This window comes from Falco cherrug, chromosome Z (genome assembly GCF_023634085.1).
Source record: "Falco cherrug isolate bFalChe1 chromosome Z, bFalChe1.pri, whole genome shotgun sequence".
Taxonomy (NCBI): domain Eukaryota; kingdom Metazoa; phylum Chordata; class Aves; order Falconiformes; family Falconidae; genus Falco; species Falco cherrug.
In genome coordinates, this window is record NC_073720.1 from 65,544,552 (window position 1) to 65,570,390 (window position 25,839).

General features: G+C 38.7%; 1 protein-coding gene across 3 annotated transcripts in view; it reads right to left on the reverse strand.

Annotated features, from left to right (window-relative positions):
- Positions 1 to 25,839, reverse strand: part of SRFBP1 (serum response factor binding protein 1) — an 83,136-nt gene that overhangs the window by 13,870 nt on the left and 43,427 nt on the right. For 2 of the 3 annotated variants that reach the window (XM_055699363.1, XM_014283863.3), the window contains exon 4: positions 12,532 to 12,603. The exons of the other annotated variant lie outside the window; for it this stretch is intronic. In XM_055699363.1, the coding sequence (XP_055555338.1) occupies positions 12,532 to 12,603 (72 nt within the window). The remainder of the gene's footprint in view (positions 1 to 12,531; positions 12,604 to 25,839) is intronic. 3 annotated transcript variants of the gene reach the window in all.

The following is a 25,839-nucleotide window of genomic DNA, read 5'->3' on the forward strand; positions in this document are numbered from 1 at the left end:
CACTTTCTGAAAAAGACAATGGAAATATAAATTCAGTTCACTGAAAAACTATTAAAACATCTGAGATAAACATACCAGTTCTTTGGCACCAAAACGTAGATTTTCCATCATTAAGTCTATTGAGGGAGTATATGCATTCGAAACTTACTCTAATGATAAACACATGTTAGTTATATATGGAAGCCCTGATATTACTTGAGCATGTCAGCACGTGATGGATGTAACATAAATGGAAATCCTGGATGTCCACATTTTATAGCAGGTATTTCACCATATGGCATACAGAACAGTCACCTTTATGCTTAGAGGCTCTCCGGCATCTTTGAGGCCATTACATTATTGCTTAACTCTGGCATGCAGAATTTTCCTAATGTGTAGTCACCCAACCATTTCAATAATCATGCAGTTATTCATATTCCAAACCCAAGGAAAACTAGACTATCACGCTTTAAATTTAATGCTGTTATACTTTCACTAAATGACTAGTTACCTCATGTTTCCCATACTTTCTCTTACCTAGTAATCTTGCCATAGAGGAGTGCTATGCTGTAAACTGATACTCTCGTTTTACCAAGCTGTAAATTTTTAATGTAGCTGGTCTTAGCAGCTACATTGACATCCCAATAGATGAGTTTTTTCTTTAAACAGAATTAAAAAAATTCAAGAAGATCTAATTTTTCACCTTCTCCAGTTAAGTTTTAAAGGTTCAAGCAATAGTACCCTCTAGCACTTTTCGTCTAATTTTCCAGTGTTAAGAGACTTGATGGGCTTCATAGTGAGCTGAAAAGGCCCATCTAATTCCATAACTTTTTAAAAATGATTTTTATTTTTATAAATCTCTATTTCTTAATTCTGAGTTGCAGCACTTCAAAAAACTGATCTGGTTTGGGAAGAGAGGAAGAAATCAGAATGGTTTTGTACTTTATTTTTGTATGATATATAATGAAAAACTGATAAGAGTTTCATTTATAAAAATAAAAAGAGCAAAAGACAGCAGCAGCTGTTTTTCATTTTCAGAAACATCAGGAATGTCAGACTTATTTCTTTCTGATTTTGTAATGCAATTCTGAGTCACACTACAAAGCATATGTACAGAAAGAGCTTTTCCAGCTAGTAACATGTGAGTAGCTGTCAGTCTTTAACATAAAAGATTACAACTGTTTATATAACATTAAAGACATCTTAACACTTTAAGTTCTTTAAGCAACCAAAATAATGAAAGATTTTAACTTATGTATGTTCTACATTATGTTGTCTCTCCTTGCACTTACCTTCTGTGCCAGCTCTATGATGCTTCTCAAAACAAGATCAAGAGGTAATGAACCATGGCCACCTTTCCCTCAGTGGTACACTGATTTTGATTTCTCACACAAAAAACAACGCTGCTGGAAGTTAATGCTTTTTAAACCACCTTCAGTAACCTTGGCTGACATTGCTTAAAGTGTACCAATAATTAGAGCATTTGCAGACAGATGGATGACAAGACAGGGTTTACTTTCTCATTGGGTTGAGCATACCCTTCTCCCTGCCTCTTCATGTGGATCAACTTTATAAACTGATTTAAAGGATGCAATTCAAAGATTCTGTCTTTAGTACCTAAGTGAATTAAGGGTAACTGAAAACTCTCACTATTAGTATATGTCCTAAATTTGTAGCTTCTCTAATCTCATTTAACATTTTCTGTTCACCATCATCATTCTGACTGGAGGCTTATGCTGGTTTTGGCTGCAGATGAGTTAATTTTCTTCATAGTAGTGAGTACAGCATCTATGTTTTGGATTTGTGCTGGAAACAATGTTGGTAATTCAGGGATGATTCAGTTGCTGCTGAGCAGTGCTTGCACAGAGCTAAGGCCTTTTCTGCTTCTCACACCATCCCAACAGCAAGTGGACTGGGGGTGCACAAGAAGCTGAGAGAAGACACAGCCAGGACAGCTGACCCCAGCTGACCAGAGGGACATTCCATACCATATGGCGTCATGCTCAGCATATAAAGCTGGGGGAAGAAGAAGGAAGAGGGGAGGGGGGGGGGGGAGATGTTTGGAGTGATGGTGTTTGTCTTCCCAAGTAACTGTTATGTGTGATGGAGCCCTGCTTTCCTGGGGATGGCTGAGCACCTGCCTGCCAATGAAAAATAGTGAATGAATTCCTTGTTTTGCTTTGCTTGCATGCACAGCTTTTTCTTTACCTATTAAACTGTCTTTATCCCAACTCAAGAGTTTTCTCACTTTTCTGATTCTCTCCCCCATCCCACTGGGAGAGAGTGAGCAAGCAGCTGTGTGGGGCTTAGTTGCAGGCTGGGGTTAAAGCACAACAGTCCTTTTTGGCACACAACATGGGGCAAAAGGTTTGAGATAATGACAGATTTAGTTGGAATGTGAAAGATTGAATTTATAGCTGTTATTGCTGCTTAGCTATTAATGGGCAAGTTTCTGTGCTTGCCACGGGGTTTGCTTGCCTCACTGTATATTAGAGTCTAGTGCTTGTTAGTGGCTGCTTCTTGCTTTCGCTGCTTGCTGTACTGCTGATCATCTCACTGTGCTGTGCCCAGGAACATGCTGGTAACAGCCATGGCGATGCGCCGGGGCTGGCAGGTGGCCAGGGCATGGCTGCTGTGTCTGCGCTGCTGTGCTGGACAGGCTGGAACTCCAGCGTGAACTCGAGTCGAGGGGAGGCTGACCTGTGGATAAGCTCACCTCAGAGCAGCACACTCCGAAATGTCTGTAGCTGTGATTAAGTCCACACCACAGAAGGTACATCTTGAAGTTTCTGAGGCCATGGTTATGTCTGTGCTGCAGCAGGTATACCTCTGAAGGGACTGTGGCCCAAGCACAGGTCCATGTTGGAGAAGGTACAGCTTGAAACATCTGTAGCTGTGGGTAAGTCCATGCTGCAGCAGATATACCTTGAAGCATCAGTGGCTGTGCATGAGGTCATGATGGAGCACCTCAAAGCATTTGGCAAAGCCCACAACAGAGCAGGTACACCCCTGGAGGGACTGCAGCCAGGGGTAAGGCCACGTTGGAGCAGGGTCAATCCTGAAGGGACTGTGACTGTGGGTAAGGCCACGCCAGAGCAGGTCTGTCTCTGAAGGCATTGTGGCCCATGGGTAAGGCCACACTGGAACAGGGGCACCTCAAAGCAGCTGTGGCTGTGGGTAAGTCTATGCCGCAGCAGGTGTCCCCCTGGAGAGACTGTGGCTCACAGATAAGGCTCTACCTGGAGTAGGTACAACCCTAAGGGACTGCAGTCTGTGGATACATCCAAGCTGGAGCAGGGGCAAGGGGAGGAAGTCACTGCCACGTTAAACCCTATGGCCTGGTCCAAAGGGACCAGGGGTGGAGATTGTAATGGAAATACCTTTAAATTATTGTAACCCATTATTTGAGTTGCATATTAGAGGAATTACTACAGCAGGAGCCACCCAAACCAGTGGAGGTCAAGCCTCACAAGAAGCAGTGCAAGTGCAGCTGTGACCCAATCTCAGCTGGCTTTGGTGTCCAGTAACTCCATGCAACACACCACCTCTCCTCTTCTGAGTGACACCCATAACAAGACAGAGCCCAAGCTCATGGATTAAATTAACTCAGAGGACATTTTGTGGACATTTGACAAACATTTTACAGAGGTGGTCCGCAGACTAGGGGAATGATATCTGTGTATTATATCAAAGGATGGGAATGGGGATGGTGGTTAATGAGGATGTATTGGATAGTGTGGTACTTGAGGATGGCATAAATGACATGGAATAATGGATGGAGAATGTGCTAGGGCAAAATCATGACAAGGCTGTAGCACATTACTACTATCAAACTTTTATGACAGTTGGAACTTCTGTTTAAAAGGTTTCTTAGTGCTTTTCTTTTCCTGTAATACATTTGTGCTGTTAGACTTAAAATACAGTGCTTCATAACACAGCACATTTTCATGCACATACACCCTACTCTGCTACCCCTGTAAAGATGGAATGTAAAGATGGAACCTTCCATTAATTATCTTGAAGACCTGTTAGAAGGAGGACATCTATTATATGATAACGCTATACGTCAGCTATCCTACTCTCCCTCCATTAATTTTTTTGGTTCAAGGATTGGCATGGAAGCATTCCTAATTTAAACCCTTTCTCTGTACCTTAGTATTGGAGATGGCAATCAGCTGGCACTGTAGGCAGTCTGATTCACCTTCATTTTTTATTGGATAAAGCTGTACCCTCCTTGGCCCTTACGAAGCATTCTGAAAAGCAGTTGCATGCCCCTGTTGGTCATGTCATTGTGAAACAGATGTTCCCCATGCATATTGCCTTCCCCATGCTTTTAGTTTAAGTATTCCTTTATGACCTTTAAAATTTTCATGCTAGCAGCCTGGCAGAATTTTGGTTATAATGCATCTTTTGTATCAAGTTCTTCCAACACAGGTTCTCCAAACACCTAAATAACTCTTTTTTTATACCAGACTCTCAACCATACATCGAGATTCAGGACCTCTGCCTGCCTCTTGGGCACTGTATGCAAGTCTGAACAGTATTTTGGAGAAGGATACCAAGGAGATTCTGGACATCAGTAACTTGGCCTTCTTTTATTTAAATAAAAAATAATAAAGACACCACCCCCCAATAAAAAAGCCACACGAATCACCACACCTTGAGAACCTCTTGTTACACTACATTTTTCCCCCTGCATTTTCTTCAAGAAAAGCATAAAACCAAAACTATTTCTAATGTTTTCCTCTACTGTTCCCATGACAGCTCATATCCATTAAGACATTTACAGACATCACTTAAATACTCATTAAAAATAGGAATTAGGTTGAGAGTTGCTTGTCTTTCATTAGTGCTGTGATATAAACGTTTCTGGGACTGAAAAAAACCAGCCATGTGCATGTGCACAAGCATATTTGGGCTTAAAAAGACGGCTCTTCTGCACCCACCATTTTGTCCATTTATGCTCTTGCAAGCACGTTCATTGTATCTGAATCACCCGTATGATCCAAGCTAGGTATCACTTTCAAAAATGTGAATCGACTCCCTCTGAGCTTTACTAACAACAATATGCCTGCCCACATTCTGGTCTGACACACCAAATAAGTGAAATGAGCATATTCAAATCAAAACCAATCCCATAACTTTTGAGACTAAGCCTTGTCTAAGGACAGGAATACACTGGAATAGTATTGAACAGTCAGTTCAGTCAGGCAACAAAATTAAGTAGGACAGCTTCACAGGAATGCAAATGAATGGTAGAAAGATCCCTGTACTAGTAACTTAGTTTGACAGTAACTTAACATTGACAGGAGACTGCCTTTTTCTGTCAGATACAAACATAGTATCTCTGTGAAAAACTGCCTAAGTTACTAGCAGTTTATTTAAATACTGAACTTTCCACATTCTTTCCAGAATGGAAAAAATCCAAGCTGTAATTAGACTGAGATCACTGCAATTGCTACCCTGCTGTTGAAGATGATGGCATCTTTGGTCTAGTCTATCTCCTTGTCTCAGACGCTGACCCTACTGAGGCACATGTGTGGCAGCCTAGTTTGAATGCAAAGGGCTAACTGAGAAGAGATCTACAAAATGGCCCAGAGAAAGTAAGGGAAAGGGCAGGGGGGCAGAAGGAATGGCTAACCAAAGGTGGGAGGGCAGTGGACAGAAAAGAGCATAGACAGGAGCCTGAACTTCCCCACTGGAAGCCTAGAAAGGGAATGATACTGGCTGGGCTAGCAAACAGATGGACAATTGGGTGCAGAAGGTGGTGAGAGAAACGCGGAGAGAGATTTGTCAAAAATTGACAGACTTAGTTTTATACTGACATAAAAACTTCCAATTGTAGCTGTAGGAATTGATTCCAGGCTCTAAAATGTAGAGAAGTATATTTAGAAGACAGGCTAAACAACCTGCAGTTCAAGTGATCAAATCCAAAAGAAGGGGAACCTTCAGGAAAACAAAAAACAATCAGTCACACAGAGAAAGTATTTACGCCTGAATGTGATATTCATCACTGAATGCAAAATTCTTCACTTCATCAGTAGTCTAAGGAAGACCACAGACATTCCTGTTTAATGTTAACATCTGGTGTTTGACATGGAAAATTCTCAGGGAACAGTGGCTTCATACATTCAGTGTAACTCCCATTCAAAGTCAAAATACTCCGGACAAAAAGAATTCAACTCTGCAACACTGATTCCCAGCATCAAGCAAATGATTTTAGCCTGTGTTACAGGAAATTGTGCCATTAAATTAATGCAACACATTTCCAAAAATGTAAAATGTTGACAGATGCAACTATTAGATACAGAAAAGTATACCTGGTATCTGATATGCAAGTTAATACCTTCATTTCCATACTGAAACAAGTAAGTAACGTAACGGTTTAACTTGTAGGAAAGAGAGTATTATTATTTTACTATTCACAGCATAAACACTTTGTTGGAGAATGGAAACATCCCTGCAGGTACAAGGCAATACATTCTTAGCAAAAGTAGGTGAAGTTGATGTTTCCAATAACTGATACTTAGAAAGAAAGAAGGGGGGTGGGGTGGGAATGAGATGGAGGTAGTGCTAACAGAGTCTGGGTAGGTCATCACTAAACTATTAAGTTATCACATGTTCTTCTTTTAAGTATGCTCTGATTATCTATACACAATTTCTAATTTAAGAAGAGTGTAACAAATAGAATTTAGATTTAAAAAAAAAAAGAGGGTGAAGTTTTTCATGGGTTCCCCCAAAATACCAGGCATTTACCCCCACATAGCCAAAATCAAACCACAAAACACCAAAGCGCAAAGAATTATTGATAAGCATATTACACAAAACTGATAGACTATCATATAAGTATTAGACAAAAGACTGATTCATACAGTAGTACTCGCCCTATGGTTTTATGGATTGCAAACAAAATATTTTCATAAGCAAAGAATGTTAAAAATCCACATCAGTAATTATCTAGTTATGCTGCTATTAAAGGCAGTAACAACAGAAACGGAAGATTTATACCAATAATAACATCTATCCTAATCAGTATATGTTTTTGTGGTCAGTAGAATTCTTCTTCGGGGGAGGTGAGGGGGAAGGGTGGGGGTGGGGGGTGGAGAAGGGAGGAGGTTGTGGAAAAATCCCCCAAAGCCTAAACGCAAGACAGCAACTACTCTGTGCTTGACCCAAAGTCTTTGAAGTTAACAGAAAGTCTTCAACTAAACTGCAAAACACTTTGCATCAGGCCCCTTTTATCATTTAGTGCATTTCCTCAGATTAATCCACAGAGAATACAGAGGTTTTGGTTTTATATATTTTCCACTAGAAAAAGTTTTAAAAATAAAGTAAAATATTACAAGTGTACATTTAGAATTCTCAGCTAAAATAGAAACCTTTGTATTTTTACAAGTTAGAAAATACAGGTATGACTGCTCCTCCTCAGATGCAGATGTGTTTAATCAAAAGTTCTACTTGATTCAGAAATTGCATCTTCCTTTCTTTCTGTCTCACAGTTAAAAAGTATTAGCAGCATCAAGTTTAAAATTTCATTAATAAATAACTGTATTCATTAGAATGAATGTTATGCATTTATTGATTGTGTAACCCTATCCTGCATGTGCTAGTGTCTCGTTACCAAAGATTACCATCTAGTGATAGACTCTGGGGAAACTGATGCTCCAAATAATTACTTACAGACTATTAGTTAATGCCTCAAAGCTAGAAGCCTGTCATAAACTGCCTTTCACAGATTGTTGGTGTAAAACAGGTTTTCGGTGTAAATCTAAACAGAAGAACATAGGACAACACAAGCACTGTGACCACCCTATTCTCACTCTTTTTTTTGGTTACTGATAAGAAAGAGGTTGTCTTTCTGATAAACAGACTAATCGCAAGCCATCACCAGCATAATTTAAAAGGAATGCGATACAAATCTGAGAAATGCTATTTTGATATGCAACTTCAACACTCTTTTGAAAGAAATAAAGGTAATATATAATCAGTCCTGTAACTTCCTCCTTTTTGTTCTCATCTGTCCTGTGCAGAAATGTTTTTCTACCTCTTTCTTATGTTCTTCTTGCCCAAGGACTTCCTTAATCCTGTATCAGAGATTCAGTGAATTCAGAGGAGTTTGGGAGGTGAAACAGGGTCTTCTCACATGTGAAACAGTGAACTCTCCTTTGGTAAATCACAGAAAACCTTTTCTGATTACTGTCAGTGTTTTAGCTGGTTTCCCAATCCCAAATCCATTTGAGACATACAGGTTAAGAGCCACAGATATTAAATTCACTCATCCCTGAAAAAAACCCCAGAACTTTAACTGTAGCATAACAGTCCCTGGGCATCCATTAAAAATACCTGGACCTGAAGCTACATAGCCCTAATGTCACACCTCTGAAACCATGTTAAGTACAGCAGTCCTCATCAGGCAGCTTAGACTTTTAATGGTCAAAATCATACTGTGCATCAGGCTGCTCAGTCAAATCCTGGCACGTCTCTATGGCCGTACATGAGCTGCCTGAGATCCTGTTTCTAAAGCCTTTGAATTCCTTTTAAAATTCCAAACAAGACAAAGTTGGTTTCTGAATGTGAAGCAATCCAAAATAAGCTCACGAGGCCTTACATTAGCAAAAAAACCCAACAACCCAAAAAACTTCTAACAGCTAGTAATGGCTTACATTTCTGGTTTAGAAGAAATTTCTCAACACAGAAATTGTGGCAAGCTTTTCAGTAATTCTGAGACTCACGAGGTATGTGGCACGGCCCAATGAACTCATGAAGATCACAATACACTCAAAATTTGCTGTGTGGAATCCTCTTTGCAGACAAGCATCTGCATGATTCAAACACGGCAGGACTGGAGTAACAGCTGAAAATACAGGGCTCAGTAGGAAAAGGTGCTGCTGTTCTCAAGAACCACAGATTAGAGCTCAGTGCAAAATAAGGAAAATGATGCTACTAAGGTTATGTGAAGACTGTATCTGGAGCAAAAAACAGATGTATTTATCATCTGTAAGTATTTGTTGGTATTTCTGCAAGTCAGAAGCATGTGCTCAATTCAAGCCCTGACAATAACATATACTGGTACTCTATTTTTCACTCAAAGAAAAATAAAATAGTTCTTTGCAGTTGCACTTTCAATCTTCACCCCACGCCCCACCCCCATTTGAAAGTTGCTGAATTACTTAGAAAACCTAAGAAGTATTTTGACTTAAGGCAAGTGAACATTCCAGATTGTTGCTTGTAGTAGAGTTTTGATTATGCTGGAGTAGAATTCTGTCATTCTCAGTGCTTAAAACACTTAAGTCCCAGAGACTTACTGGAAGGAAGACTAAATGACATACTACAGTAAGTCAGTATCTGTTAGCACCTGGTGCAAAGGCAACAAAACAAACCAGTTATGACGAAGGCGTTCACAGGTGGACCAATGTCACCTTTTCGGGAGAAACAGCACAGACGATAGATACAATTTCCCTGTATAATTTCTCTATTAACAGAAAAATACTAATACATATTAACCTATCTATCCTGCCTGTGTTAACCCATCTAAGTTACCTTAAAACTATTTTAGCAATAAGTTGAAGATAACAGTTCAGACTTTAGTCAGTTCCTAAGTCAGTTTCCTGCTTGTAATGCACAGCATTTTTAGGATGAGATTCCAATTGGTAACTTCAGGGTGCCGGAGCACACCACTAACAAACCAAGCCTCCCATAAGAGTTCAGGTACATATACTATACGGAACACTTCAAAATGCAATCACAGCTGGAAATTCCAGTTTGAAAAAACATTAGACAACAGATTTGCCATGTTTTTTAATTTTTTTAATGGCTGGCAAATACATTTGTTGCAGATAGTATAAAACTGCGTACAGAAAGTGCACAAAAACCCCAGTCAAACCCTAGAAAATAAAGGTTCCATTTTTCAACAGCTGTAACTAAGCACCAACAACATAAAGTCTAGTTAATTGTCGCACGGCAACTTCATTACAACTTTTACTATATAATTTATCATCTGTTGATAGCAATGGTGCCAGCTGCAGAAATATTAAAATGGATTAAAATTATTTCAGCAGAAATGCACCTACTGCTTCTTGTCTTACAGTAATGTGGTAAGTCCTGTAACATTTTTATAAATCAGAAAGGAAGAAGTCTTGTGTCATGTGGCTGGTGACTCTTGCCAACTCACTCTGCAACTATGATAAATCTCATTTGCTTATTAGCAACCACCAGTACAGAATACTGACAGCTAAATCATAAGAACTCAAGTTACAGTGCCATTTGCTATTGACTAAAACATATGCAAACTCTTTAAAAGAGGAAAGTATGCTTATCTTATTCTGAAAAAAATATTGGGGGAACATAGTAATGGAACATAAAATCTCAGTGGGCAAAAGGAATTAAACAAATATCTTGACTACATGTCCACTATGAAAAACTAATATTCAGCATTCCACAGTGAATTAAAAGCAGATTGCATTTTATCAATGAAAACAAACGTATTCTGAAAATGAAAACAGCCACAGGATGTTTTTCTTCAAATATTTCGAAACTCAAGTTAATGAAAAGGTAAACAGTATAGTCTGCATTTCATGTGACCTACTGAATATTGCTAGGAATAGAAAATCAATGATTTTTTTTATTGTGTTTAATAAGTAACTGGGGGAAAAGAAGAGATAATATATTGGAAAATTAACTTTTGTTAAAGAACAGAAGGGACACCTTCTTCATTGGGGATATGCTATGGCCAACCAAGCAACTAACAGATTTATGATGGCTTAGCCACCACTTGTCAACAGTACTGTAATAATGAATTGTTCATGTTCTTCCACTGCAGTGAGGTTAAAAACTCTCTATGGGTTTAAAAAAGCATCAGCACCTATCCACAAACTTGGTATGAAAGATGAGATACACTCACTACAAGGTGTGAGATCAACAGACTTTTGTACCACTGAACAACAAGACCAGCAAAATGTAACAGACATAACAGTTCTAAACCCCAAAACAATTCCATGAAGATACCTGTATAACCTGCTTTCAAGGATTACAGCTAATTGAAGCCTATTTTAAGTAAATATGGAAAGCATACAATCAGCCATGACTATGAATACATCAAAAATAATGGGACAAAATAAACTAGTAAGATTAATAATATTCCTTCTGTATTCTCAGCAATAAAGTTGTCCTCATAGAAAATAAAATTCCAATTGCAAACATGTAAACTCCTTTAAAACAACAGCATCAGTTACTTAATTTTGGGGCTTCTATACTTTGTGTAGCCAGCATAATCCTGACCCGTTTGAATTCTTGGCAGAAGAATCTCCTACAGGAAGTGGCAAAATGTCTTACTGTTTGAATTTAGCAACCCTTTTCAAGCACAAAATCCCTCTCCATGTGCCCTCATACATCCAGAATCTTCACTTCTGCACCATTTCTAATATTACAGCAACGAGTTTTTTACTAGCTTACCTTCAGACTGGAAAACCTCCGTCAAATAGATTTAAAAGAAGAATGCTGCTTTTAGGCTCCATATCAGTTTATCTGTTACCTTTTTTACTCTTCTTTATCATTAAGAGAAGGAAAAGCAGTAAGATACTTCCATCCAAACACTGCTCATGAAATACAAAATTCCTATAAAACTTTCCTCTTCACTTGATTTTGCTCACATGAAGCATGGAAATCCTACTGCACACTACGCTAATAACTTAACCGTATCACACATGACTGTGCTTTGCAACAGCATAGCTATATTACAAATCAATGATGCCATTATAGGACGAAGTGACTCTATTCTACATGAAAACTTAGCCTCTAGACTATAAATATTTCAGATTTCAGACTCCCTCAGTGGACCCACCCATAAGAATTCAGGAAGATGGGAAGGAATTGATTCAGAATTGCTTTCTGACATCAGTTCTGCAGCACATCCCTTAAACCAGTACTTGTTTCTGCTCTTCTTCACTTTTCTTCTAGAGCATCCGCAACCTCAACTGCTTATTTCAACAAGCGTCTTCCCACTTGTACATCTTTATCTCTTACAAACATCAGTAGTTAGATAGGTAATATTTAATAATGTACCACTGGTGGGCTTCAGGAGAAACACTGCACTGAAATTTGTGAGCCACAGCGTTATTAAAATTCTACCTGTTTGTCACATTTTGTTCACATGTGGAAACTGCATCTAGAAGTGTTTAGTCTTTTTCTAACTGTTATTGAAAGCTTAGATATTTTTACACTGACTGAACCGTATATATACTACATAAAATGAATCTATTTATGAAGACTCAAAAACCACTACTATGTTTCCTGGTATTCTGTTCTAGTTACTAGGGATTAGCCCACCAGTCTAGATGACAAGCCACTTGTACTAAACAGCTATACAATTTTTTCTGTAGGTATGTCTTAGTGGGTAAATTTCCTTAGAAAAGGAAATAAGGTCTATAATGAAGATGCACTCTAACATACAGAACACACTGCAGATGCATGTACTCCCACCCACATATGCACCTTTTCCTAAGAAGCACTCTCACACTCACAGAAGCAGTGGAAATAAAAAACATCAAACCTCACCTTTCTGCAGACAGTTTCGAAATTAACTTCTGTTCTAAGAGCCATTCTGGTAACTTCATCTGGCTTTATCTCCTGTGGATGAAAGACATATTTATTCTTCTTATGAACAGACTTCACAAAATCTTTCTAAGGTTCACCTTCCTCATAAACATTCTAACTTCATGGAATCCCCCTCTGATCTCTTACAGGAAGGAAATCAGTTTGTTACACAGAGATTTCTTTTGTGTGTATGTAAAATACTACATTTACTGACTTCCAAAACGTTACAACTAATCTGACTGTTACCTACTACTACTGAGGACAACAGAAATTTTCAACAGCAAAGTATGCAGAAGGCTGATTTTATTTACACAAATGTCTAAATTGTACAGTTGTGCTACAAATAAACTTTGGAAGGTTTTAAATGCCTCACTGATCTTAGATTCTCAAGTTATACCAGAACTTATCAACATACATGAATGCGTAAGTTTAAAACAAAGAAAATTAAGCTGAGGAGAAAAAAAAAATAAAATATTTCTCTTTTCTGAAGAGACTGACTACACATGCAGTTTTCATTCCTGGACTTAAGCATTTCCATTGGCAGCTGAAATAGAGGAATGAAAATCCTGGACAAGTGGATTTTGTTAAAAGTTGAATATTTTATGAAACATGCCCCCATAGCAGACTTCTCATTATTTAAAAATACATTCTTTATATACGTTGTATTACAAAATGCCCTATTAACCTTATCAATTGAATGCATTGAATATTGGATTTTTCCTCCAAGGGCACTGTGTCAAATCATGTTACATACCAGTTGTTTGTCAGACAGCCATTTTAAAAGCAGTTTAACTACTGTTATGTAGAACCCAAATAACTCCACACATTTATTGTTCTGAAAAATGAGAAACTTTGTACAAAGAAACCTAGTTATTCTGATAGCTTTCAACTAGATGTATCCTGTATCAAAATGCTGGTGGTTTCAACACTTGAAGAAAATTATCTGTTTGCTGAATTTCTAAAATTCCAGGAAACTAGATGACTTAAATATAAAATACACTAATTTTGCAACACTTGTGGTTAATAATGAAGAAGAAAACCTAAACTGGAAGCGCCCATGCAAGGTACTACAGTTGAGAAAACAAGACATGTCCAGGTGCTTGGGCTGCACCTGTAGTTAACGTTACACTCAGATCTGGACAAGCAAGGCACAAACTGAAAACCCTTAAAAGCAACTACTGTAACTATTGGCTCAGAATAATTAATGTATTAGCAAAGATTCAAATGCAAATCAAATTACGGGAGACATGATAATTTACAAATGGCTAGGAAAAAAATGTGTACTATATAATAGCAAAGACTGTAATGTCCAACAACTAAGTTGTATCTGTTCCTTTCTCTGTTTTTCCCTACTTAATTATCCTTGATGAGTATTCCCACACTTTAATACCCTGCTCAATTATTAAGTTTCCGTATCCTACCCTGTTTCTGTCCTAAGTCTGGAGCAGTCTGCACACTTCCTTAGACGTAATTTCAGAAAGAACCAAGTAGATTACTTTTGTAAACACAGTCACACTTTATGTTTCAAAACCCTACGCTGTCCTTCCTTCTATATGTTACCTAGACCTTTAAGGTGTTGTGTAAATAGCATGTGTCTTACAACTATAACAAAACATATAATAATGGGGACAAAGTAACAAAAAAAATTAATAATAAAAAAATAAATCTCTTTTTGTGAATGTCAGAAGAGCTTCCTGACAATGAGATCTAGAAGTCTGCAAAATCATCTCCCAGAGGTACATTGGTGGAAGACCAATCACTTGGAGGACAGAATCCAGACTGGAAAAACACTGGTGGATATAGGAAACAATCTTCTACTGGCAGATAGACAGTTGGATGACCTAACAGAATCTAGAGATGGAAAAGACCTATGATTCAGTTTTCCATGACTTTTCAAAGCATTTCACAGATGGTGAAAGTAGGACACAGTGGTTAAGTGACATGCTTACTGTCACATAGTTGGTTGGGGGCTATGAATGAAGCTCTGGAACGCAATACTATTCATTAAATCAAGCTGTTGCTTTATTAAAAAAAAAAAGATAATTTATCTGATCTTCATCCCAAATAAATCTGCCTATATCCTGTCTCTTTAGGGTTCAAACGCAGCAACCTGGTTCAGAGGGGAGGCAGGTAAACTTCAGCAATCCCTGCACTAGGATGTCAAAGGTTTAAATTTTGTATGACAATATTGCAGAACTCCCTTAATACTGCAGAATCAAGCATAATAACAAAGAAAGAATTACAGTTTGGAATGTGAAATAATGAATGGAGCTTCACTGATATGCTTAGAATACAGAATGAGGCCAAGAACCTCCTGTTAAGGCTTAAAGCCGCAAATATATAAAGTGCTTCCTTCATGTCTCTTAAATTTAAGGCAAACCAAGCATTTTTGACTTAATAGTTTTCAGCAGCACCCTGGTTTTGTAAAAGCAGTCATGTAAGTCAAGTTATTGGAATAAAGACCTTTCTTCTGCATCTATTAATGGTCAGCAGCAGACAAGAAAATAGGAAAAGGTTATGGTGGTATCTTCCCCAGCATAATTTTGTCAACTTTGCCCGTAGCTCAAGAACTCCCAACTCACAAAGAGAACTTTTGCATTGAATATCTATTACGAAATCTTCTTTCACTGATTATGCTACAGGATGTTATAAGCGGCTGTCACCTCCAGCATCTCTGGGACCAGTCCAGGGATTCCTCTGGCCCTGCTGCTGGAGCCTAGCCTGGTGCATACAGAGATCTGGAGGTCTCCATCACAGGTCCACAGATGTAGCAGGTTCAACCAATAGTGAAGCTCAGCTATGAGTGAGCTGCCATAAACAAGGCACCACCTTTGACAGCAGCCACGTGTAATACTCCCACAACTCACGTGAACTTAAGTACAGCCAGCCAACCTCCTTTTCATCTTGTCAGGATACTGTGTGTGCTCCCTCCTACCCCCCTCTAGATTCACGAGCACATGCATACATGCATATTCATGAATCCCTCAAATATCAGCACAGCATATCGCCCTGTCCATCTAATCCTCTGCCTACGTCCAGAGCCCTTTTATCCATCTCACGGGCCTCCTACTTGCTGGCTGGCAGCAAATCACTAGCAGGCAGATGCACGCACTCACACTCTCGTCTTACAGGTACGCCATGCTCTCAGGTTTATCCCAAACACCAGCATAGGCCCTCTGTCCACCTGATACCCCTGCCGGGACACAATGCCTCCCACTCACTGCTAGTACAACTTGAAGTTTGTTAATGAGTTAGACATACCAAACAGACACATGTGAGGTCAAACCATGTGAAAATACAGACACTGCCTGCCTCCATCAGCAGCAGACACCAGGCATGCGGGCTGCGACCTGTGGTCCGGTCCCAGTCCAGATGCTGGGCTGAGAGCCTGTCCTGCAGTCTCACCCACAGCTGTACCCAGAGCACACACAGTCCCTGTCCTCCCAGCTAGGACATGTGTTGCTCCTGCCCCCGTGGCTGGAGCCAAGACCCTCACCTGTTTCTGCGTCTGACACCACAGGCTTGGGGCACCTACACCCTTGTCTGACTCCAGTTTCTGGTCCTGCACCCACTCATGCCAGTCCCTCCCATAGCTGGCACCTAGTCCCCACAGAACTCGCACACACAGGGTGAAGAGTGAGATTCCACAGAGTTAAGCGAGGATTTATACAAAAAATACAGACTGTGGCGATCAGACACAGGGCTTGGTCAGGTAAGTGTACTGACTGGCACTGGTTGGGACTGCCCCCTCTGATACCTGTTCCCACTGATGCCCCCTAAACATTGTTTAGTAAATTTCATACAGTCCACAGGTCCCCTGGTATCCCAAAATCCTCAAGGTCATCTTGCTTCCCCTTATCAGTTACAAAGTCCAGGCTGACCTTCCCCAAAGCAATACCAGTAGCTTCTTAATGGCCCATTACTTAGTGACTGGAGATTTTTTGTCTTTGTCACTATCTCCATTATCCCTTGTCCATCAGCTCTGTTCCGCTCTCTGTTTTTGTTTATACCCTTCTCCCTTCACTTACTATACCCTTAGCTTTGAAAAGGTCTGCTACTGGAGGCTCATAATGAAGCTCTCACCATGTTCCACATGCCCTCACACATTACAGCTGCTTTCTGAAATGGTATCATAATATCCTGTGCCAATAAGTTTCCAAGATTAATGAGAAGTTATGTTACAAGTGCTGAGGGAATACAAAAGTTAAGAGGGAACCAGATAATACGATACCTCATGAAGTATCCGGTCCACGATAACCCCAGATTAGACAAATACAGACAAAGTCCTCCAGCCCCCCCAACCAACACAGACACTTCTCTTCCCTCGAAAATCATCTCTGAGAAATATTTTAAACAACCTCCAAATACCTATAAAAAAAACAAGCCTTAAAAGTAAGGTGTTGAAGTAGTGACTGCCTCTTGAGAGATGACAGAAAATCAACTGTTGGAATCAACATGCATGCTTCCCTGCATGCTGACCATGTTTTTCTCTTGTGGGAAAGAGACTGCAAATACAAGAGCTACCGACTTGCAGACACACTGCCAGCGCTGATAGCACCAAGTGCCCTAGATTGCAAATGCTGGCACGCTGATGGATAACGCGTAGTAGAGCAACAAGGGGAACCAATCCTTTTCATTACAGACTGCACTCCTATCTCAACTTCTGTCATGATGCCCTTTCAGAGACGGGGACTTGTGCAAGAGAAGAGGCTGATGTACACAACACAAAGCACAACGCCGTAGCTCGCCCTGTCCTGGTGCCTCAGCTGAGCCAACAACTGCCACAGGAGCAACCCAGATGAGACTGCAAGGAGGTGGCGAAGGCAACTGAGTGGCAGCAGCAGGACCAGCCTGACTCTCAGAGCTGGGACCTGCACTATTTTTCAACAATGTTCACAATGTGGAGACAGAGGCTCCTCCAGGTGTTTGCCGCTCAAGCAGCTGCTCCGCACGCCGGTGGGCAGCGGGGGGACGCCAGGCAAGGCAGCCCGCCAGCTGGTTGGACCTCATCACAGCTGCCGGCACAGGGCTAGGCCTTGGCCTGAGGTTCAGTTGAATAAACAGGATGTGAGAAACTACTGGACATGACATAAGAAAACTGCTGGATGTAACAGATAATGCGAGAAGCTGACAGAGCGGCTGGATTTTACAGATGATTAAGGCAGAGTTACATGAAAAACAGACAAGCTCCATGGAAAGGTGGAGTACAGGGCAGCTTTCAGGGGAGCCATCTTGCAAGGCTGATGGTACCAAGGTAACCACACTGGTAATAACACATGAAGCCAAGACCGCCTACAAAGTCACTGGAATACCAAATTTGGGGAAAAACTAATTATGGGTGGGCAAAGACTGGCCTGGGCTGGGAAAAGGGAGTGCTGGGGCTCAGGAAGGGAGGGACATGGCAGCGGGGGTAGCTGTGGGGCAGCCATGCAGCTCTGAGGCCGGTCCCATACCAGAGACAGCAAACTTACCCCACTGCTTACAAAAACTTAGAACAGCAAAGTCTGGGGTTTTCATTTTTTAGATGCTGAACTTATTTCAATAAACTATAGCTGCCTTATACAGGAAGGCAAGACTATATCGAACACAAGTATGTCAAGCATAAATGGCATCTGAAAATAGGATTTCATGCCAACACGACTAATGCTTACTCAGACAGCATTTTATCCAAGTGATACTGAGGAAGACACAGTTTCTGACTTAATGGGTATGGAAATGTAATTTATCGAATAGCATCTGGAAGACAGAAAAGACACAAAAAACCCCCTGTCGGATGGCACATCTCAGAAACACAAGATTATTCACAAAAAATGTATTCCCAACTATGCTGTGGAAAGCAGTTTTAGGTGACTCTGAAAAAAAAAAAAAAGTTTGCCAGTAGTGGCCTGTGGAAGCAATTTATGAGTCCTCACACTATTAAAAACTAAGTTATTTCAATTTTGACTAGTATTTTCCTTTTACCTTTATCATGCAATGCATTCATTTTCCTCATTATTTTTTCACATTTTCTCAGTTCTACGTGTTAAGCCTTTCCTTACGAAACCACTCCATGCAGACCACCTTCAGAAGATGATTTTTGTCTTAAAATGGAGTAATTTATGCAAAAAAATAAGTAACAGAATCAGGGTATATACCAGTACATAACAGAACACTTCAAATATTTCTGGTGAAATCTCAACTGCAGTTTGTTACCCATTACTGCACTTGCTGTTTTCTGTCATTTTTCCAGGTTCCTCAGTAAGGAGAAAAGGATAGAGAAAAAAACCCCAAACCTCATTTCAGAACATAACTTGGTTTTTTTCCCCCTATAACTTAATTACTGCATGGCTTCCTGTCATAACCAATTTGTTCCCCTAAGTCTATAAAAGTTCAGTATTTTAGTCATTCAGACCAAAAGTAGTCTTCGACTTTTAGTGTAAATATTACCATTGTGAAAGTACAAAAAAAAGGTATATCTTCAAAGCAGTGAAATAAAGCAGCCATGGTTTACCTGGAAGTTCATATGCTTTTCAAAAAGAAACTAAATCCATGATAACACTGCAAGTTTGTTTCAGCTACAAAGGCCTGTTTTCAAGAAATGCAGTGCTCTAATTGGTCACACCAAACTGATTATGAAGAAAAAAATGACACTTTTTTCCCTTGACAGTTTACAAATCCAAATCCTTTGTCAGTAACTGTGACCCAAATATATCTAAACACACACACACAAGAATTTCTACAGATATAAGTCTCATTAGTGGACCACCAGTAACAAACTAAATGGCACTTTGCCTATGTAAAAAATAAATCCACCCCGCAGGCCATATTCTCCCAAGCCCGTATTTGAGCAGATGTGAAACCAGGATGAATAGTATTGCCAGGAGGGGCATTTGGATAAAATCAATAAACAGAACAGTAGGACAGAAAATTTAAGCTAGTAAGTAAAAATCTGATATTGTCTAGTTAAGCATGTCTTAAGCTTATTAATAAAGTCTATTGAACAGATCAGCACTACACTGAGATATCTGCTTTATTATAAAATCACTATGTAATTTAACCAACAGACAGAATTAAGCACATTTGAATAGCTGGCTGCCTTCCTACCAGTACTTACGCACTATTACCAAGTCACCTCTCAAGCCCTCTTTTGAGTAAAGTCCTGACCTTCCTGCACCACAGAATAAACATTCGTCCGTATGCAACCTCTGTAAGTCTTTTCTGCATTTGCTCTCATTTTTTAATTATAACTTTTTAAAATAGGAATAAAATGGTATACAGTATTTATCTTGGTAATACAAAGAAGAGAACTCTCATTCTACACAAAAAACTTCTAGTCTTCCTTACTCCTGGAAATTTAATCTTCCATTTGGCTTTACTTTTTTCCTCAATGGAATCCAGGCAATCCAGGTCACTCTCATCTTTATCCATCACCTTTAAATTACGTAAAATCCTTCCAGAGAAGTCTACTGCTTTGTCTCAAATTTCTCTAACTGTAACCTGACGTTAGGTAAACTCAGAACACTGTATTTATTACTTGTTTGTGACTGCACCTTCTGCAGTAAAGCTTTTGACACCTAAAGACTCAGAGTTTTGTTTTAATGATTTCCTGCTTTGTTGACAGTGACAAGTAAACCCTGTTTATCACCTCTGACCAAATAACATGAGAACACCCGAATGATGCAACTGCACCATTTATTTTACTTAGTGCTAATAAATTGGTTGGATAATCATTAAATTGTTTCATTTCTAATTAACAAAACCACAAGCTCATACATTACTTTAAATGGATATACTAGCACTACTTCGTTACTAAAAATTCTGTTGCTAGCCGCCCCTAGAAATCTCCAGTCTTCACACCCATATATTTCTACTAAAAATACAGCACAATCTGAAAGTATGGCAAGCAAAACCCAGGTATTTTTCAACAGAAATTCAATTCAGCACTTCAATACTGAAACCCCATGCCATTGCCTCCTGCTGCAGCACATGGCAGACAATATACCTAACGCGGCTGTGTATACCACAGTTAGCAAGGGTTTCAAATTACTGCTCAGGAGGACTGAGGTCTTGAACTCACAGGTGAGAATCAGATTCACACAGACTGATTCACAGGGAGTCTCTGATGGTGCTGTTAGGGCCATCCCTGTCACAAGTCACTTGCTCAGAATATTACGGCCCTTCATGAGTCAGGTATCTAGATACCTCCATGCTAGAAGCTTTTCTGACTTATTTTTCTTCCTCAACAGTAATTTGGAAAAAAAGCTGCACCCACCAATCCTCTGTCAGCTCACCCACTGGCCCATGTAGCTGAAATGGGGGTTCGTTCTTGGGGTTCTTGGCTGAATCACACTTGGGGGTCAGGGCAAAGGATGTGCTGGGAAACTTCAGCACCTCAGCTCCCCCAGTTTACAGAATCCCCCCACTACACACATAATGGCCTTGCTATGCCTCCCAAACCACACTCAGTTCATGCTAGATTTAAATAAAATTCAATTTAAAGCATTTATTTGTAATACTCGAAACAGACATAGAAACATTTATAAAATGCTTAGGTAAGGAAAGACAAGGCACTGGCAGCACCTCACTGGAATAAATCCTTACTTTTAAAATTACAGATGGGCACAAAAGCTAAGCCATGCAAACATGTAAAGCTTATAAAAATACACAGTACTCTACTAAGTGTTAACAGAGACCATAAAAGACAATAATTAACGACTGTAGGGTGAATGTGTTTGGGAAGATGGGTTCCCAATCTTTTTCATCTAGTATAATGTAATATACTGTGTAAATACCTGTGTTATAAGGAACAGACAACTACAGGAAAGCAAAACCACAACAAAAAAAGATTCCACAGATCTTTTTTTGTTCCACCAGTCCAACCAACAAAGCTTTTCCCAGCAACCTGACTGGATGACTTGCTTCTGTATCATCACATACTGAAACCAGAGGTTTTATCCAGTAGAAATGAAGACATTTTCTCTCTAATTGCAGACAAATTAAGTCAATTATAATTTAAATACATTCCCCTGTATTGTTAGGGTTGAAGATTATTATTATTATGTCCTACCATAATTACAGTATTTTTCACTTATCAAATATCTAGATTCTCTATTACAAAGAGGAAGGAAAGCATAAAAAGAAATGGTTCTACAGTTGCTAATTTTCCTAAAGTATACACTAAAAAAATCATGGATTTTTTAATGACTTTGCGTGTTTCATCGACTGCCTTATTCTTTCAAAAGCTTTATAGAATTTAAAGTGGTTTTAACTTGTCTATTAATTTAATGTATGATTTCTCAAAATAAAAGATAATCTTCCTTAAAATAATTAATTTTCAGCCTTGTTGGATTAATAACAACTTGGGCAGCAATTCTACTGAACAGATTAAGAAAAAATAGTACAACTTAGTTCTCATTTCAAAAAATCAAAATTAAATAAGTAACTAGAGGAAATTATTAGAACAGAACTTCCCAAAAAAATGAAACCTGTAGAACTATCTCACTTTAGATGAATATATGGCTTTAGATGAAAATATAGATCTCACTTTGGATGAAAATATAGATTTTGATGGGAACTAACTATTGCTAACCTGTTAAAAAAAAGAGCACTCCAAAATTACAGTTAATCATTGGGAACGCAAGAATGTATTTCAAGTGGAACTTGTCTAGCAATTGTACTTTTTGTAAACTACACTGGTGTCAGGTTTTTGCTGGCACTGATTTTAAACATTACTAAATGTCTACAGTATTGCTGTCTCAGTTTAGATCCAAGTGAAATTCAATGTCAACCTGTGAGTTTTCATCTACTAAGTTTTACACTACAAAATTTTATAGTTTTCAGTTTTTTATTGTTCTCTGGGAAGTTAAAGTTATTAAAATAGTCAATCAAAAGTACACAATATTTCTATAAACATAATTTTGCCCAAATGGTTACCACCTTCATCTAGCTAAATATCCTTATTCTGATATGCTGTACAAGCTCTCTCAAAAGCAGAGCATGCAGCTGAGGCAAAGACTACTAATTCATACAGTTTGGTAACAAAACAAAATGCAAAAACAACTCCCCAAAAGAAAACTTAACATGGCTAGTTTGTTTAAGCTGTTGTAAAATACCCAAACTTTATTTGGCAAGTATAGGCTGCTCTTTTCTGCCACGTTTATAAACTAATTTAATATTTCAAGAGGTATGCAAGTCAAATGCCAGCAATTACATCAGTCCACTGAGACGAACACTGTGAACTTGGCATTTTACTTAGTCAATCAGATTAAATGAATTGTTTAATTTTGGAGGTTCCCATCTGATTCAGTAGCCACTTTCAAGGAGCAAGCAACCATTTTCACCACAGGATACAAAAAAGAAGTGTTAGCAAGTCTGTAATCTTGTGACAATTTCAGAAGTAGAAGGTATTATGAAGGTAAACTACATTTACAAACATTCAAAAGAAAAGTTACAAAAAAGGAAAAAATGAGCTCACTGGATTATTCAGTACAGCGAGCATGATGATGCCAAAATTATCTTTATTTGAATATTATTTTTTTCTTCAAACATCTTTTAGTTCTGAATGTCAATATTCATTTGCACTGGTACAATCTGTAATTTCACTCTGTACTGGCAATTTGTTCCACGCTGCTTTTCTAATATTAAAATAACAACCACATGCAATTTCAGGGTTAACATATTTCCAAGCAGTCCTGTGTTGGCTGGAACTATCTTCGGTTTTGAATTACTATCCCCGGTATTCACAACTGTTGCCAGTATTGCTGGTTGCCAGATGAACTGTTTTTGTAAAAATTAAAGAAAAACAGTGTTACCTGCCAGAAGGGGACGCTATGCACAACCAGCAGAAAGCTGTCTCTTACTCGGTTTAGTCTCCTTTCTCCCAGCAGGAGCTTAAGCCAGCAAGACTGCCACCAAAGCAGCCAGGAAAAGTTATGTGCTATATTCTCACAACGTTCCCAATGAAGACAGCAACTGACAAATGACTGCAATCCAGCTAATGATCCCCACTCGCTAGATTCTGGTTTGAAATAGATATGGAAACAGAATTGACTAAGAAAAACAGAAGAACCTGAAAAGATGCAGAAAGATGTAGAAGAGTACGAATACACACAGTCATATAATATACGGGGCCCCTTTGCCTGTTTCCAGAGGGCATAGAGGAAAAGAGTTCAAAGTTTAGACACAATGGGGAAAGAAATAATTTCCTTTTTCCATTCCCCTTCCCAGTACATCTCCAGGATCTAGTCTTTTCTTAAAAGCACCATGCGGAAGAAGAAAAATTACTTTTTGCCCTTTCCTAGAGATCTTGAAACTTGAGCAAGACAAACCTGCTACTTCATTTGCCCAACGTGAGGGGTAAAGGTGGAAAGAAGAGATCTGGCAACAAAACATGAAAAACACCATTTTTTTTCAGTACCTACAGATTTTCAAAGTGGCTGCTAAAAGCTCCTGGGCAAAATATTGGTATATGGAGTGCAAAAGAACTATCCAGGACAAATACATGAATTGTGTAAACCTCCAACATCAATAGTTTGCCTTTGCTCTTCTTTATGTTTTTACTAGATTATTTTTTTTTTAATAGACTAAGATGACTTACGCAGTATATGGTAAAACAATTCATTTAAATAGGAACAGACTGTCTTCTGCCTCAAGATGCCAAACATCAATACAGCATTTTCACAAAACTACCTATGGGTTCAATACTAATCTCCTCACCGAAAAGTCAGTTTCAGTCCAGTGAAAATGAACCATTTGACATGTAATTCTCACCACCGCCACATGAATCACTTTGCATTTATCACCACTGAATTTGTTTAGTCATTTTATTGCCCAGTTAGTTTTGTAATATTGCTCTGCAGTGTCTTAGTATCTTCACTATCCTGAAATTTTGGATTATCAAGCTCTGTCATCCATTCTGTTTTTCTGAGTAATTTCCAGCACTGATCTCCACAGAACTTTACTGTTAGCTTTCCAACACTATGAAAGCTAACCATTTATTCCTCTCTTCCACTTATTATATTTAACTCTGTGACTAAAAGAAGAAAACTCATATCCACGAACAGCTTTAAAAAACAAAACATCATGAAAAAACACCAGAGTTTGGTGAAAGCTGGACAATGGCTTTTTAGAAATTTGGCACACTACACAGATTCAATCAGCAACATTGTCTGTATGTATTTATTCCTTCAAAGAACTCCCACTGATTTGCAAGGCATGACTTTCATCTCCTAAAAGTACAATTATTCTGCCTCATCCTATTCATCCATGTGTTCACAAAATCCATTCTTTAATAAAAGTGCCAATGAGTCTGTCCAGCACTGAAGTCATATTTACATTGGTATTACATTCCCAGAAAAGATTTTTTTTGTAAGCAGGAGGCAACCATGGGGCAAATAAGACTTTACACACAAAACCATCAATTGGAATAAGGAATCATAGCAGCTGCAGTCACCATTCTGAATTAATTAGTTTCCAAGTGACTATAAAGATATTCACAGTAGGTCTCCTGTTTCTTTTTTTCTCCCTTCCAACTAGAATTAAGAATGAAACCTTTCTTAAAATATTCAAGAATAATTTCTTTTGTGAAGAACAAAAGACCAAATTTCTGTGGGAAACTTCTTCAGATTAAAATGTCCCAAAGACAAACGTTGTTCAAGGATATTGAGACATTTTAACACTGATCCACCATACTAAGCAGATTCACTGTTTTCTAGAGATACTTTTCCTAGCTTCTCCAGAATAAATTAAGTACAAAGATCAGCTAGTATACAGGAAGAAATTAATTAGAACTGCCTCAGAGATCTCACAAGGACCATCTTCTCTGGCAAGTATTAGTACAATTTGGCGTGGGATGGTCAAAATGTAAAGAAAAGGTATGCAGTGCTTAGAGAAACGTTCTTTTATATCTCAGGTTTACATGAATTATGGAGAAGTTTTACAAAGAGGCCCAAGTTGGTGCACTGAAGTGAAATACATGTTGGGATGATATAAGAAATCAACAACAAAAAAACCCAAAACTGTTTGGAATATACATAAATATTTTCAAAATGAGCACAGAAACATGCTGACACTTCTGTTGTTATTTTGAATAGTAATAACAATAAGTGTTTCGGTTTGCTGTCACTGGTCCATTTTCAAATAAATTAAGGCATATGGGTTGCATTAATTTGTTTTTTGACTACTGCAAAGGTTGCCTCTTTATTAAAATAAACAATAAAAATACTTATGCAGAATTCTGAAAGGAGATGGAGTCTCATCTGCAAGCCATATTTTTTAAAAAGTGAAAATAAC